Source organism: Archocentrus centrarchus, chromosome 5 (genome assembly GCF_007364275.1).
Source record: "Archocentrus centrarchus isolate MPI-CPG fArcCen1 chromosome 5, fArcCen1, whole genome shotgun sequence".
NCBI classification, from domain to species: domain Eukaryota; kingdom Metazoa; phylum Chordata; class Actinopteri; order Cichliformes; family Cichlidae; genus Archocentrus; species Archocentrus centrarchus.
The window spans coordinates 31,895,952-31,913,779 of record NC_044350.1 but is presented as its reverse complement, the minus strand read 5'-3'; the positions used below and the strand labels follow the sequence as shown (position 1 = coordinate 31,913,779).

At 42.8% G+C, this 17,828-nt stretch overlaps 1 protein-coding gene across 1 annotated transcript in view; it reads right to left on the bottom strand.

Annotated features, from left to right (window-relative positions):
- The window catches only part of stab1 (stabilin 1), a 156,362-nt gene that overhangs the window by 77,164 nt on the left and 61,370 nt on the right, over nt 1–17,828 (bottom strand). Inside the window, exons 45-53 of the mRNA XM_030729061.1 lie at nt 16,860–16,979; nt 16,733–16,780; nt 15,880–15,960; nt 15,526–15,672; nt 11,506–11,640; nt 11,361–11,420; nt 3,829–4,005; nt 3,188–3,277; nt 147–293 (exon numbers count right to left, since the gene is read on the bottom strand). Coding sequence (XP_030584921.1) covers nt 147–293; nt 3,188–3,277; nt 3,829–4,005; nt 11,361–11,420; nt 11,506–11,640; nt 15,526–15,672; nt 15,880–15,960; nt 16,733–16,780; nt 16,860–16,979 — 1,005 coding nt within the window. The remainder of the gene's footprint in view (nt 1–146; nt 294–3,187; nt 3,278–3,828; nt 4,006–11,360; nt 11,421–11,505; nt 11,641–15,525; nt 15,673–15,879; nt 15,961–16,732; nt 16,781–16,859; nt 16,980–17,828) is intronic.

Below are 17,828 nucleotides of genomic sequence, written 5' to 3'. Positions count from 1 at the left end.
CAGCTATGAAAATAGACAACATAAGTTCTTCAGTAAATTATATCTTTGCAGTTACTGATGCTGTCACAGCACAGGGTAAAAATGACCCCCCCCCCCAGTGGTTTCAGTGTTAAAGTGGAAGCACTGTTGGTGTTAGTGTTACTAACGTAAGTGGTTCTGTTCTCGATGGTGTCGCAGAACGCTCCGAGGCCAGGAGGCTCTAGCAGCTGGTCGATGCCATAGGCCACGCCCTCTTTGAAGGTCAGGTAGCGCTCCACTATCTGGGCTTCATTTTTATTTATCAGTACTGCCCCCTGAACACATACACACACACACACGCGCGTGCACACACACAATCAACACTTGTTTAAAAATACAACCAGAAAGTCATAACAAAGTGAATAAAATGACAGCAGACGCTATGAGCATTTTGTTTGTGGTGTAAAAACATGACGTTGAATATTTAAACTAATGAATCCAACTCGTGATCAAAGGCTGCATACATGTGGTGTTTACAAATCTGTACGATCAACACGATTAATCAGTTGATTAAAAGGAGTTCAGTGAGAGGTGTTTATAAAACGTGCTGACCACACAGTAACTAAGCCCCTGCAATATCTATTCATCATGGCAGATATGAACCAGTTTCTGTGTAAGCACACATATCAGGGCCCATTCGGTTCAGCATCATTTTCATTTATTCAGTCATAAAGATTTGATCTTCCTCTGCGGGTACAGCCCTGACATTCCTGTCTGTGTGACTTCCGGATTTCTTGTACAATCATTTGTTACTACAAAGAATGAAAACTAAAAAAAACAAACAAACGTACGTTGTTTCTGCTGCTAAAACGTTATCAGCTGGAGCGACGCTCTGTGCTGCTGTGATTGGTTGTTACCGGTTTGGTAAACAGAGGGCGCTCTGGGTGGAACAAAGCGAAGCTAAATGAGTCACTTGTGGACTTGGCCTCATCACTGATTGTTTTTTGCTATTTTTCCAATCTGCTTTGCTGCTGTTTAGCATCTTAATAAAAGCTGAAAAAAAGAACCTTGGAAAAGTTTATTTAAAAACTCTCAGAGCTCTAAGTCATGCCATTAAAAATAATACAGAAGAATAAAATTATCAGTATAACTGCAAGGTCAAACACCCGAACCCTGTCTTGTGATAAAAAAAAAAGGCTAAAATGTTTGTTTTAGTTACTGATGATTTTGTGGAGTTTGTTATCAGTTCGTTCCCTCTGTTCCTCTTCTGTCCCTCCATCATCGTCTTCCTGCTTTATTTTGGTAGCTGTTGGCCTTTGTCATCTTCTTACTTAGTTTCAGCTGTTGTTTTACCCCAGATGTTCCACTCTCCCTAATTACCTCTTGTGCATATACACTGCTCAAAAAAATAAAGGGAACACTTAAACAACACAATATAACTCCAAGTAAATCAGACTTCTGTGAAATCAAACTGTCCACTTAGGAAGCAACACTGATTGACAATCAATTTCACATGCTGTTGTGCAAATGGAATAGACAACAGGTGGAAATTATTGGCAATTAGCAAGACACCCTCAATAAAGGAGTGGTTCTGCAAATGGGGACCACAGACCACTTCTCAGTACCTATGCTTTCTGGCTGATGTTTTGGTCACTTTTGAATGTTGGTGGTGCTTTCACACTCGTGGTAGCATGAGATGGACTCTACAACCCACACAAGTGGCTCAGGAAGTGCAGCTCATCCAGGATGGCACATCAATGCGAGCTGTGGCAAGAAGGTTTGCTGTGTCTGTCAGCGTAGTGTCCAGAGGCTGGAGGCGCTACCAGGAGACAGGCCAGTACACCAGGAGACGTGGAGGAGGCCGTAGGAGGGCAACAACCCAGCAGCACGTCCGCGACCTCCGCCTTTGTGCAAGGAGGAACAGGAGGAGCACTGCCAGAGCCTTGCAAAATGACCTCCAGCAGGCCACAAATGTGCACAGCCCTCCATGTGCTCACCAGAGGTAGCATGACTGCTATTAGGTACCGAGATGAGATCCTCAGACCCCTTGTGAGACTATATGCTGGTGCGGTTGGCCCTGGGTTCCTCCTAATGCTGGACAATGCTAGACCTCATGTGGCTGGAGTGTGTCAGCAGTTCCTGCAAGATGAAGGCATTGAAGCTATGGACTGGCCCGCCCGTTCCCCAGACCTGAATCCGATTGAGCACATCTGGGACATCATGTCTCGCTCCATCCACCAACGTCACGTTGCACCACAGACTGTCCAGGAGTTGGCGGATGCTTTAGTCCAAGTCTGGGAGGAGATCCCTCAGGAGACCATCCGCCACCTCATCAGGAGCATGCCCAGGCATTGTAGGGAGGTCATACAGGCACGTGGAGGCCACACACAATACTGAGCCTCATTTTGACTTGTTTTAAGGACATTACATCAAAGTTGAATCAGCCTGTAGTGTGTTTTTCTGCTTTAATTTTGTGTGTGACTCCAAATCCAGGCCTCCATTGGTTAATAAATTTGATTTCCATTGATGATTTTTGTGTGATTTTGTTGTCAGCACATTCAACTTTGTACAGAACAAAGTATTCAATGAGAATATTTCATTCATTCAGATCTAGGATGTGTTATTTGAGTGTTCCCTTTATTTTTTTTGAGCAGTGTATATAGCCTCAGTCTCCCCTTCATCCCTTGTCAGAGATCTGTTTGTCATCCCTGTTTGTTCCCTTGTGTGTTTTATGTGCCTGGTTGAAGACTTTGGATTTTGCTGGTTCTGGATTATGTTCATGGACTTTAGTTTCCCACCAAACAACGGCTGGTCTTGCTTGTCTGAGTCGTGTGTCTGGGTCCGTCCTGCCCACCCGTGAAGTTTATCTGTTGTAAAAACTGAGCATTTACAGCAGTCTGAAGCCTGAACTTTTGGCACACAAGGGCTATTTCCACATGCACTGATGTCATTATTTGGAAATTGTTGGAATAGTATATGTATAACAATATATGACAGATACTTAATATTTTTAAAAATAAAACCTATTTAACAGTGAAAGATGGTCGGACAGGTTTTTAATCAGTTATGGGCAACAAATCCCAGGAGAGGTGCAAGGTTGGATCAGCCAACCTGCAGGATCGGTGTTGTCACCATGTGACGACACTAGTTACTATAGCAACACTTAGCTGCCAGGTGCAGAAGACATAATGGCCGCCTGTTTAGTTTGTGTGTGTGTGTGTTTTCTCACCACCAGGGTACTGTCACAGCTGTACTTGATGGTGGATCCATGCATCGTACGTAAGAATGAGAATTTAGTTGGCTGTGCGATACCCATCACCTGCAGACACACACACACACACACACACACACACACACACACACACACACACACACACACAGGTGTTATACTTAAAAATAAAGTTTCAATTCATATTTTCTATGTTTTTGATTAAATATGAGCTAAAACATTTTTTGACACAAGCAGCTCAACAGAGCCTAATTAATATTTACTCCAAACATTTTCTTGGTTTATCTAGTTCAGGACTTACATTCACAAACACACTCTCTCTCACACACACACACACACACATGCACGCACGCACACACGCACGCACGCACACACCTACACACCTACAGCCATTTGAGAATCACCAGGTGGGTTTTTCTGGCTCAAAATGGGCATTTGGGAGGTGACTACACAGACAACAACAACTGGTCCCCAAGACTGTATAGTTGGATCGATATCTAATAAAAAGGACAGATTGGATTGTTTGTATTAAATACAGTAAATAATCGCTGCTTGTAACCCTACACATGCCTTTTTTTGCCTTTTGTAATGGGCTCCATTAAGAAACCATTGTGTTATACATCCAGTCATTCTCCTCCTACCCTGGAGTTGCGAATGATGTGAGCCTTCACAGTGGCAGCCAGCTGGTCCAGGTGGTCAGGGTTGGAGAGCCAGCGCTGCCTTTCAGCTGGCAGGGACTCGAGGGCCTTGTCTGTGGGCCAGAATACGGTGAACGGCTGGTGGATGGGCATCTTGAGCACAGGGAGTAGGCCTGCATCCTGCACAAAGTGACAAAAGCACTTATCACGAGTTCTCAACATTTATTTTTATTTACACTGATCCCAAAAAGACATTTATACACTTCAGAAACACTTGAAAACTCTCAGGAGCAGCGATTCTTGTGAAAACAGAAAAGCGCCTGTAAGATGACAAATACAAGCTTAAGCGTAATCTGGTCAAGGTCACCAGATATGACCTTGACCAGCGTAATCTGGTCAAGGTCATATCTGGTGACCTTGATCAGATTACGCTGGTCAAGGTCATCACTGAGTCCAAGTTTTACAAAATTCTGACAAATACTCCAGAAGGAGTAAAGAGTCTGCAGTTTTATTTATACAGCATCAATTCACAACAACTGCTTCAAACCCTACAGCATAGCTGTGATGATGGATGGACAGACGGATGCCTCGTCATGGCATAAACTCATCGGTCCTTTGGCAATCCCAATGTCAAGCATATGATTAAAATTCATTATGATGTAAGGAAACATTTCTGACTCTTTGTTATAAAATAGGAAATCAGTTTTTTGCCCAAGAAAGAGCAGATTTTTTCTGGTAATGACACCAACATAAACATCTTCAAACTGCTTTCTGTTTCTGAGTGTGAAGTCATTCTGTTTAATGAGTGTCTCCTTATAGTTGGCTTCATCAACTCAAAGCTGAGTGTGAAGCGGCGGGAAAGAGAATCAGCACCTCTAAGGCCATGGTCCTCAGTCGAAAAAGGGTGGCGTGCCCACTCCCGGCCAGGGAGAAGTTGCTGCCCAAAGTGGAGGAGTTTAAGTGTATAAACTTAATGGGATACGAAGCATTTATACAGGCTGAATAAAATAATCCCTTTGGTTTAAAATCTGTAGGATAAAAAAAAACTTTGGGATTGTTTTCAAAGCAGATTTTTTTCTATTAAAATTTTATTTTGGAATCCTGAAGGACTTTTGACTTGAGGTTCATGACATATTTATTTTAAAATTAAACAAAGCCATGGGACTTAAAAATATATTTTTTTCCCCTTTTCTTGGCCTATTTTTGATCCTGAACTCATCTTATATCTCATCGTTAGTTGGAAAGAACTTAAAGTGTATTCAGGTCTATAAGCCTGTTCTAAACTGTCTGTTTAATGCCAGTGATTTTTTTTTCTTGTCCTGATGTTAATTATTTTAGTCTCTGGTATGAAACAGACTCTTTTCCATAGGAATGTGAAAGTATGTTTCATTCTTGCCTGATCCTCCTGCTGTTAAATGGTTTCAGGCCTCGCTCTTTTTATTATTGTATCAAAACCTTGGCCTGTCCGGGGTTTAAGAAGGCTGGCTCTCGTCTGGCTGACACTTTTATTGTGGGAGGTACGAAGGCCTCTTGCTGAAAGTCCCACATAAATTGAGCTCCCAATCTCACTCCAGAGGTCAAGAGAAGAATCAGCCAAAATCAACATAATGTCTTATTGGGACTAAATCAAACCTTTTGTCTAAGCCTCATAACTTGTGTTAATGCTCATGCTTCAACTAAGCAGTTGGAAGGTCATTCAGAGGCACGAGCAAGGCATGAACACATACTGTGAGAGGGAGAGATTAGATGAACTAAACTTATTGATATAACACCAACACTGATTCCCTGACGAGACAACACAACAGATCGACAGCCAACTAAACATATTAATATCATAACGTGACATCTATATGAGCCCAGAGTAATGTGCAGCAGCAATGTCTTAAAAACAAAGACATTATCAACTGTATACAGCATGAGAAAATAAAAGTAAAAGTTTTCCTACCAATTTGAAGTATCAAACTCTAGCAAAGGAGAGTTTTCTAAAGCCTAAAAACAACCTTTTTCCCTTCTTTGCTGTTACACAATTATGTGCTGGATAGTAATTATTTCTGTTGCTAAAACAAGTGATGAAACATGTGAACATTAAAGAAAAAGTGACCTAACACACAACTCCTGTAACAGACTGAGGTGCCGTTTACACGAAGCCGTTTTCACTGGAAACGGTGTCGTTTTGATGCGTTTCAGCCTTTCGTTTACACGATGGCGTTTCAGAAACGATCCGCGTTTACACGAGGACATGTGAAACGATGAAAACGATGTAGTTCCCATGCCAGGCCACAAGTTGGCGTTGGTTTTCTCTTTGCAGTTTGTTTACGCAAGACGCGCATGCGTGGAGTGACACAGTAGGTAGTGCGGCAAATTGTTCATTACTTACAAAACGGCCAATGTGAGAGGTTTTGTGTGGACCGATGATGAGGTTGGATCGCTGCTGCACACAACGCTGAATTACAAAACGGTAAAAACACAGGAAAAGCATAAGAAGCACTCGTGAATCCGCGAGTACTGTTTATCAGTTTGCGCGTGCGCGAAAAACTGGCCGTCGCAACCATAGTGCGCATGTGCGAGTCGAGCGTTTTCAAATCACCCCGGTTTCAAGTGTTTACACGAAAACGCAAGCCGGTGCGTTTCTGAAACGCTCCACTCTGGACCCCGTTTCTGAGGTGCCGTTTACACGAAGCCGTTTTCACTGGAAACGGTGTCGTTTTGATGCGTTTCAGCCTTTCGTTTACACGATGGCGTTTCAGAAACGATCCGCGTTTACACGAGGACATGTGAAACGATGAAAACGATGTAGTTCCCATGCCAGGCCACAAGTTGGCGTTGGTTTTCTCTTTGCAGTTTGTTTACGCAAGACGCGCATGCGTGGAGTGACACAGTAGGTAGTGCGGAAAATTGTTCATTACTTACAAAACGGCCAATGTGAGAGGTTTTGTGTGGACCGATGATGAGGTTGGATCGCTGCTGCACACAACGCTGAATTACAAAACGGTAAAAACACAGGAAAAGCATAAGAAGCACTCGTGAATCCGCGAGTGCTGTTTATCAGTTTGCGCGTGCGCGAAAAACTGGCCGTCGCAACCATAGTGCGCATGTGCGAGTCGAGCGTTTTCAAATCACCCCGGTTTCAAGTGTTTACACGAAAACGCAAGCCGGTGCGTTTCTGAAACGCTCCACTCTGGACCCCGTTTCTGAAACACATCGTTTTCACTCTGTTGTCGTGTAAACAGAAGGGCGAAACGCATCAAAACGACACCGTTGTCGTGTAAACGCAAGGCCGAAACGCATCAAAACGACACCGTTTCAAAATGAAAACGGTCTCGTGTAAACGGCACCTGAAACACATCGTTTTCACTCTGTTGTCGTGTAAACAGAAGGGCGAAACGCATCAAAACGACACCGTTGTCGTGTAAACGCAAGGCCGAAACGCATCAAAACGACACCGTTTCAAAATGAAAACGGTCTCGTGTAAACGGCACCTGAGAAAGCCAGCATTGTTATTCTGTGATTATACTCAGAGGACACAGACAGCTGGAGACCCGATGTCTGAGTTTCCCCCGGGGTGCAGGGGCACTTGGTGCATTGTAAAGTCTTTGCAAGTCTGTGTGATTTGATCATCACAATATAACACAAAGCCAGTTAAGGGATGTCAGTCTACACAGTCAGGAAGCATAAATCATTGTGAATCAATATTAGTACCTACTTCCTACTTTGTTGCAACTGAAAGAGACAACAGGTGCACAACTGCTGTCCTTTCACAAAGAGAAGGGTTTAGCAGGGGGTGGCCACAGTTCATTTCTCGTTCCTCATCCCTCCTGACTGATTGGTCTTTAGTTTTGTTTTTGTGCACCTGTTTTCACTTCTATGTGCACCAAAGTAGAAAGTAGGTGAAACACATTTACAAAGGTTTATCCTTCCTCAGTGGACAGATCGATATCTCTGAAGTTTTAAATTACTTTGTATTAAACTGTGATGATCGTGTGTTTCCTTAATGTTTTTTGAGCAGTCTACATATCCCATCTCTGATATGTGAATACATCAAGATAACATGCAACTCAAATGTGGAGATAATGTTTTGGCTCTAGGATTACACTAAAATCTGGAATTTTTGTAGATTAAATGAAAATTAACCACCAACTGACCAAGCTATTCTAGCCTAAAATGACTGTGTGGAGTCATCTATGACCCCATTAATTTTATACAGGAATTAATGTACTGGTGCTTATATCTTATATTATATTATTTCGTTGTGTATAATGACAATAAAGTTCTATTTTATTCTATATGACGCCTCTCTACTCAAGTTGAGTTGAGAAGATGTGTTGTCCTAAAATTGAATTGACCATATTATGTACCAAGAGAATTTCACCCGAGGCAACAGCCGAAGTTCCACGTGAAGTTCTCGATGAAACTGTTGCTAAACATCCAGAGGCACTCTCCATGATTTCAGGAGACTTCAATCATGTTTCTCTCACAACACAGCAAAATTCATGAGGTGTGGAGTGGAATCAAAACCATCTCTGGATACAACAGAAAGAAACAACAGTCACTTCTGGGTGATGTGGAAAGAGCTGATGAACTCAGTCAAATCTTCAATAGATCTGACTCTGCGGCCACGCCCACTTCCACTGCTGCTCTTCAGTCTTCCTCTCCTTATCCTCCTCAACATGTGGGCATCTTCATTGTTCTTCAGTCTTCTCCTCCACAAGTGTGCTTCTCCAGCACAGCAACCCCATCTCCTTGCATTTCTAATGTGGCAGCTACTCCCCCCCCCTCACATCTGTTCCTCCACCCTTGTCTGTCACGGAGACAGAGGTTAGACTGGAGCTAGAAAGACTATGCTCTGGGAAGGCTGCTGGCCCTGATGGCGTGTGTCCAAGGCTGCTTATGACTGTGCTGCCCAACTGTAACAACCTCTCTACAGGATCTTTAACCTGACTCTACTGCTGGGGCAGGTGCCAGCTCTGTGGAAAACATCCTGTATTGTACCGGTACCAAAATAAAGTGCCCAGCTGAACTAAATGACTACAGACCAGTGGCCCTTACATTGCACATCATGAAAAACTTGGAATTGCTAATTCTACACCTACTGAGACTTCAGGTCAAAGACAAACTTGATTCCCTGCATTGGAGTAAATGATGCTGTCCTCTACATTCTTCACTGAGCCCTCGCTCATCTGGAGCAATCTGGCGCTTATGTGAGAGTTATGCTCTTTGATCTTTCAAGCGCTTTCAATACCGGCTAGCAAAATTACCACAAACTAAACACTACTGCCAAAAGTATTCGCTCATCTGCTCGTCTGCCTTCACACGTATATGAACTTGAGTAACATCTCATTCTTCATCCATAGGGCTTAACATGATGTCTGCCCACCCTTTGCAGCTATAACAGTTTCAACTCTTCTGGGAAGGCTTTCCACAGGTTTAGGAGTGTTTATGGGAATTTTTGACCATTCTTCCAGAAGCGCATCTGTGAGGTCAGACACTGATGTTGGAGAGAAGGCCTGGCTCACAGTCTCTGCTCTAATTCATCCCAAAGGTGTTCTATCAGGCTGAGGTCAGGACTCTGTGCAGGTCAGTCAAGTTCTTCCACACCAAACTGGCTCATCCATCACTGGAATAAAAGCCCTAAAATACGGTACTATCCAAGGTATGATACCTCTGTATCTGTCACAGATATGGACAATGCGCATCGTATCTTGACAGCTACGTTTGTTAGATTTCTCCGTAAATTGGCAAGATTGGACTCTGAAAAATCCAAACTCTGAATGAACATCTGTTAAATATCCACTTAAACATCTGTGACAGATCAGATCATCCTGTATTCTCTCCGGAAACATTACGGATACGTGACAGATCCATAAATTTGGATCTGCCACAGATCATTCCGGAGCGTTCCGGATACAGGCCCTTTTTGTCCAGTGCATGTCTTTATGGACCTGCTTTGTGCACTGGTGTGCAGTCATGTTGGAACAGGAAGGGGTCATCCCCAAACTGTTCCCACAAAGCTGGGAGCATCAAATTGTCCCAAATGTCTTGGTATGCTGAAGCATTAAGAGTTCCTTTCACTGGAACTAAGGGGCCGAGCCCAACTCCTGAAAAACACCCCACACCATAACCCCCCTCCACCAAACTTTACACTTGGCACAATGCAGTCAGACAGGTAGCGTTCTCCTGGCAACCATCAAAACCAGACTTGGTAAAGACTGAGCAGTGACATAAACGGGAAAATTAAAGCTTACATGTAATGTTCTCATTTTTTTAATCAGATATTGATGTGATGTTATTTCATATATTCAGAAACATCCTGCAATACAAACATTGGTATACTAACTTTGCATTCTTCAAAGTTTGCATGAAAATACTGCAGTTTAGTTCAGGATAAACAGTTCAGTTTGCTGTACTGTGGTGAATTTACAGTAAAGCTCTGTGTTGAGCAGCTGTGGTGTTCATGGTCACAGTTTGGTAACATCAAGTGTAGCACAAATGAATTTGAATTTAAGCTGATGATGCTTCGTCATTCACTGAATTACATGTTTATACCAACTATATGCTGTCTAGTATAAAGACAGCATAAACAGCATACTGTCAGTGTAGGGGATGGAAAGCCAAGATAGCCCATGAAACATCTGCTCACATCTTGTTGAATTCAGTTCATCCACAAAAAGCAGTAAACAAAGCAGCACAGGTCAGCTGATCACAGCCTGCACACAAAGCTCACAAGTTGTGGCTTCAGCTGTAGGGACTTCCCCACATGGAGCCAATAAAACCGATCCTTGGATTCCCGCACCTGCCGAATCCCACTTTAACCCCTGATTAAACTCTTTTTTGTGTTTGTGTGCTTAGGTTTAGAGGTAGTCACCCTATACAAGGTAGGTAATAGAAAATAGAGCTACTTTTTAATTCTCTTTTACTGCTTGTGTCCCACATAACAGATTCAAACTGAGCACAATGAGTAGAATTAGAATTTAGATTGGAATAACTGTTGTACTCTCATGTAACAGCACAAGGTTGAGTTAGCTTTGCAAAAAAATAGAAAGAAATGTCCTCCATAGAGCTACTTCTACTTTCTTACTTTCATTTCAGAGCCTGTACTTTTTCACTTTTACTTGAATAAAGAAGTTGAATCAGTACTCAAACTTTTACTGGAGTGTCTGTACTTTCATCACATGTGCCCGACTCAGAATCAGCTGATTTTTTTCTACAATAACTTTACTCAACTGAATGAAAAAATTTACTTCATATTATCAATATTTTCCCAGTTCCAGCCACCTGAAATACACAGAGGCGGCTCAAAAAAAGGATTTTTAATCTCTGATGATTTAAGTGCAGGACTGAGGCACATGAAATGTTCAGGACTGAAAACACCTTCAGCTTAAATGGAATGATCTAATGGGGGCCAGAAGGAGGGTTGTGGGGAGGACGTGTAGAAGAGCAGGTGGGAGCAGATGAAAGATGAAGAGAGTTGCAGAAAGAAAAGGAGCCCTCCTCAAATTAGCAGGTGCAGGGTGTGTGTTTTATTTTCTCCCTCTTACCTCTATGAGTTTGTAGAAGCGGTTGTAACCATAAACTGAAGCTGCTGTGGTGAAGTTCATCTAAACACAAAGAGACAGAGATCATCACACCATCCATCTCCAGTCGACATTGATCATTAAATAACTGCAACCAAACTCAGCGCACAGTTTTTGGGTCAAGCGGCGGTTTGTCCTCCAGCCTGTAAGGCATCAGCATCAAGTCGATGTGGTGAATGACTCCATTGCTCGTGGTGTAATCACTCTTCACGATCCTCGACCTGTTGTTGATCCAAACTGTATCCTGCAGGGGGAGAGACGGATGGAGAGGAATGTTTTTGTCACACTTTCCAAGGGTAAGTCCCAGTTAAATTCAGGGAAAATCATAAAACTTAAAGGATAACTCACTTTAAATATTTAGATATGTAAAATAAAATCATCTGGGCTGATTTCTTGTGAATATTGGCAACCTTCATAGGTTTTACAGAGTTTTTAAGGACTAATACATTAAAAGTGATGGTGCAACACAGCAAATAGAGTCAGAGGCCTGTTCCATAAAGCATTCAGAAAAAATTCCCTCCTGTGATGGAAAAGGTCATAAAGTCAAAGAAAGATGTGAAAGTGGGTTCATAAGGGCTTATATGGAGAGCGCACGGGAATAAAGAACGATGACCCTCAGAGATTCAGACCGCTCTTTTGTTAAAAGGAAGTTTTTCCTTCAAACTGTCGCCAAGTGCTTGCACATAGGGGGTTGTTTTGACTGTTGTGTTTTCTGTGTAATTATTGTAGGGTCTTTACCTACAATATAAAGCGCCTTGAGGCGACTATTGTGATTTGGCGGGGAACGGAAAATGGACGGGGAACAAAACACTGTCACTACGACAACAAGACTCTGACGAGACGAGGGGAAAACAGACAATAAATACACAGAGGGAAAAACAAGGGAACAGACAACAGGCGGGGAGCACAGCCGGACGTAATCACGGTAGACGTGACAAGGAAGTAAAACTACAGAGCACAAGAGACAAAGACTGACAAAACAGGAAGTGAGCGAACAAATGTAGACGTGACATCACTCAGGGAGCGAAACTAAATACAGAACACCAGAACACAGGGACACAAGAACACAGGAACACCAGAACACAGGGACGACAAGAACACAGGAACACCAGAACACAGGGACACAAGAACACAGGGACACAAGAACACAGGGATGACAAGAACACAGGAACACCAGAACACAGGGACACAAGAACACAGGGACACAAGAACACAGGAACACCAGAACACAGGGACACCAGAACACAGGAACACCAGAACACAGGGACACCAGAACACAGGGACGACAAGAACACAGGGACGACAAGAACACAGGGACACCAGAACACAGGGACACAAGAACACAGGGATGACAAGAACACAGGGACACCAGAACACAGGAACACCAGAACACAGGGATGACAAGAACACAGGAACACCAGAACACAGGAACACCAGAACACAGGGATGACAAGAACACAGGAACACAAGAACACAGGAACACCAGAACACAGGGACACAAGAACACAGGGACACCAGAACACAGGGATGACAAGAACACAGGAACACCAGAACACAGGGACACAAGAACACAGGGACACAAGAACACAGGAACACCAGAACACAGGGACGACAAGAACACAGGAACACCAGAACACAGGAACACCAGAACACAGGGACACAAGAACACAGGAACACCAGAACACAGGGACGACAAGGAGAACAAAGGGAGCCGGGAATGAAATACGATAACTATAAAAATCGAAGGATCAAAACCAAAGGTAAACAGGACCGTGACAGCTCTTATACTAGACTATTTGATAATATGACATATGTTTTTGAAATGGCTCTGCTGTTCCCCATGTATTCTTAATGTGATGTCTCATGAATGCTGGTGAAAAACCAGTGAAAAATATGATTTTATTCACAAGGCTGCAGATTAATTAATGCTCATTATAAAGGCTGGCAATGCTGCAATACACAAAACGAATGCAAACTGAATTACAGTAAATTCACTTTAATCGTATTAATATTGTTCATAATCTTACATGCTTTGAGCAAGGAAACACCTTCACGAAAAGCTGATTTTATCAGGGCTCAAATACGTCAGCAAGCCACACTATTATTTAAAATTGATATAACCTGAGGATGCTGCACTGATCTGTCGTTGTAAAGAGAGAGCTGAGCATGAAAGCAAAGCTGTCGATGTGTTCATCAGCTGACCCTCACCTACGACTACAGGCTGATACTTTCAGGTCACTTCACTCAGTTAGGAACCGTTCTAAGAAAAATTGGCTATTCAAATGATCCCAGAGTCCAACCCTGAACTCTGAAGTGGGAATCTCTGAGTTCTTGTTTCCAAAACAGATTCAATCAACTCACCCTGAGTGAAGTTCGTGCATGGGTCATGAATAAAGCCATCATCAGCGGTGCTCAACCAGTAAATAAAGAGCAGATCCTCCATTTTAATCCAGTGGGCCAAGAAATATGAATGTGTACCAATGTGGGCCATGACATTTATTTTTACAAAAAATATGAGTGGAAAAAAAGAGTTAGTAAGAGTTTATTTTAATCCAACTTTTCTTTAATAGAAAACACAATGCACTCAGACAAGTACTGTTTTCCTGGCAACCGCCAAACCCAGACTCATCCATCAGATTGGCAGATGGAGAAGCGTGATTCGTCGCTTCAGAGAACACGTCTCCACTGCTCTAGAGTCCAGTGTTGGCGTGTTTTACACCACTGTGTTCGACACTTTCCATTGCGTTTAGTGATGCAAGACTTGGATGCAGCTGCTCGGCCATGGAAACCCATTCCATGAAGCTCTCTGTGCACTGTTCTTGAGCTGATCTGAAGGCCACATGAAGGTTGGAGGTCTGTAGTGATTGACTCTGCAGAAAGTTGGTGACCTCTGTGCACTATGACCCTCAGGATCCACTGACTCCTCACTGTGATTTCACGTGGCCTACCACATTGGGAATGACAGCAACTCAGCCACAATCACATCCACTTTATTATAATCCCACTAACAGCTAACTGTGGAATATTCAGTAGTGAGGAAATTTCACATCTGGACTTGTTGCACAGGTTTCATCCTATCACAGTACCACGCTGGAATTCACTGAGCTCCTGAGAGCGACCCATTCTTTCACTAATGTTTGTAGAAGCAGTCTGCATGCCTAGGTGCTTGGTTTACACACCTGTGGACATGGAAGTGACTGGAAAACCTGAATTCAATGATTTGGATGGGTGAGTGAATACTTTTGGCAGTATAGTGCATATAAGGGCGGCATGGTGGTGCAGTGTTTAGCAGTGTTAATTTTGTCGACGAAATAGTTTCGTCATAGTTTTCGTCAACGACCCTTTTTTTCAAGACGAAAACGAGACGATTACTAAATTAAAACCACCTAAAAGGATAAAAATGATGACGATTAGTCAAGACGAAACCATTTCCGAAAGTGTCAATTAATTTCGTCATCGTTTTTATCCTTTCAGGTGGTTTTAATTTAGTTATCGTCTCATTTTCGTCATGGAAAAAGGGTCCTTGGCGAAGACTATGACAAAAATATTTAGTCGACGAAATTAACGCTGGTGTTTAGCACTGCCGCAGCACAGCAGGAAGGTTCTGGATCCCTTTGCATGCTCTCCATGTGCCTGCGTGGTTCCCTCTGGTTACTCCGGCTTCCTTCCGCATGTCTGTCAGGTTAACTGGTGATTCTAAATGTGGATGTGAGTGTGAATTATTTTCCATCTCTCTGTGTTAGTCCTGTGATGGAGTGGTGACCTGTCCAGAGTGTATCTTATCCTATGACAGCCAGGTTGGGCGCCAGCCCTCCGACAACCCTTTATTGGAAATTTGGTGAAGGAAATGAATCAATGCTGGATTTTACATTTATTTATAGTATTTTAAAGTGAAGCTGTGACTGGGTACAGCTGCTGTGCTCCATGGATTAAAGAGAAAGTCCCATTAACTTGAACTTTCTCAAGTTCATGGGATCCTTGATTTGAGAGAACTTGCATGGTTTTAATGTGTGATTTAACACATCTTTGAAGCTACATTTACTTCTGCTCCACTGATCAGTATTTTGTGTTACACCTATTTCTGTAGCTAGTCTTTAAAAATGTATCACAGTGTATCTGTGTGTGTTACCTCTTTCAGGCTGAAGTGCAACGTGTATCCTGATACTGAGACAGCACGCTCTGTGGTTTTGAGGTCATTCAAGGTCAGAGTCTCACAGGAAATGATGTGGTAACGAGTCAGATCACCAATACGACCGTTCTGCTTCCAATTATCAATCTGCATGTGCACACACACACACACACACACACACACACACACACACACACACACACACACACACACACACACACACCAGTACTGTAAAGACAGATCTAAACTGCGATTCAGGTATAGCAGGGTGGGCGTTAAGATATACTTAAGATGAGATGCTGATGTATTAAGGTATTACGTGAGGTATTAAAAAGCAGCAGCTGTTGCACTCACGGTGGAGAAGTTGTTGTTTTCCTCTACAGGGACGAAGACAGTGTATGGCCCGTCACCATAAAGACCCGAAGAGTCTGATATCTAAGAAGCACAAAACCAGTGATGATGGATGAGAATCAGATGGGTCAGAGGTATTCATCCCAAAGCAAGTCTGGTGTTTTTTGGTTTTCCTACACGGCCGCTTACAAAGATATTTTTAATCAGCTATATTAAACTTTAGTTTGTTTTATGTCTGTAGATTTGCCCTTAAAACAAAGTGGCTCAGTGTGGCAAATTTATGAAAATCTATAAAATCAAAGATAGATAATTTGTTATGGTCTCAATTCTTGCAAAGATGCTGAGTTTTGGTTCCTGGTTTTGTTTTTATTCCTATTTATGTCCCCAGTGTCCCTGATGTTTCTCTCCCACTTTCTCATTTCCTAAATTCCTCCTCCTCGGTTCCTCTCCTCTCATCTTAGTTCCTCCCATAAGACATGCAATTCGAGGAACTGATGAAGAGTCACGAGGAGGAGAGGAGAGGCGTCAAGGCATCAGGTGTTTAACAAAATGAGACATCCTTGCCTCAGATGCCAATTTAATGTGATGCTAGAACTGCATCACAGACCGAAGGTAAAAACACTTCTGCAAAGGTTACACCTGTGCATCCTTGAATACAGCTCCCCAATTTTATCTGGACTTTTATTTTTCTTGAATTTAAGCATGTGAGCTATTTAAAATCACTTCCAGTCCTCCGGAGCATCAGGGGCTCTGACTGGCCAGCGTTTGTTTCTGGCTGTTGTGTGAAGTCAGACTTCACTTTATTAAAAAAATCATGGCGAAGAAATTTTATTTTAGGTGTCTAGCAGAGACTCACCGTCAGCATTCGACGAAAGAAGGCATTCTTGCTCTGTCTGAACACTTCCTGTAAGACAGAAAACAGCATCCTGTGAGAGGGGGCGGGGCTCAAAGGTAAGCAGGAACTCATTGGTCACATGACTTACATTGTTGGTGGTTCCTCGACAATCGATGCCATCACCTATATAGCCTCTGTGGCAGGTGCAGTTCCTCTGACCCATACCGATGTACTCACAGCGAGCATTCCTGCTACATTCACCGTTGTTCTGCACACAAACACAGTGCGCATCTTTTAAAGGCAGAAACATTATAATGTTTTAATTTCTAGTTTCTGAAATCATAATTTTTGTTAGGATTATCTGTCAGCCGAGTACAAAAGAGGAAATACAGTCAAGTGAGCAAGAACACAATCATTCTTTCACTTCTAAGCTTTTATTTGTCAGGAAACAATAAATAAAACCACCTGGTCCTTAAAATTATTTAAATATCACCTTTAGCAGCATAACACGAAGTAACTGCATGACTCTATCAGTCTCTCACATTGTTGTGGAGGCATTTTAGCCCACTCTTCTTTACAACATTGCTTCGGGTCACTGAGGTTTGCAGGCATTTGTTTCGGTACAGATCCATTAAGATCCAGTATTTGAATCATGTTGAGGTTCCAGCAAAGCTTTAGCTGTTGGACAGACGGCCTCACATTTGACTCTAGAATACTTTGGTTTACAGAGGAGTTCATGGGCAACTCAAAACTGCAAGGTGCCCAAGTCCTGTGGCTGCAAAAAAAAGCCCATATCATCACCCCTCCACCACCGTGCTGACCAAACGTGGTGGTGTCCAGCATGGCCAAACATCTATGCTTTGGTCTCATTTGCTCCAGAAGTCTTGTGGTTTGTTTAGATGCAACAAAGCTGTGCTGCCATGAACTTTAACATTTAACATGCTAACTGAGGCCTGTGGAGTCTGAGATGGAGGAGATTGAGGTTTCTCTGGGCACCTTGGCATGAATTTGTTGGGATGTCGACTCCTGGGAAGATTGGCAGCTGTCTTGCATGTTTTCCACCTGTGACTCTTTCTTAGTGCGGAATGAAGGATTTCATATTGTTTGGAAATTGCCT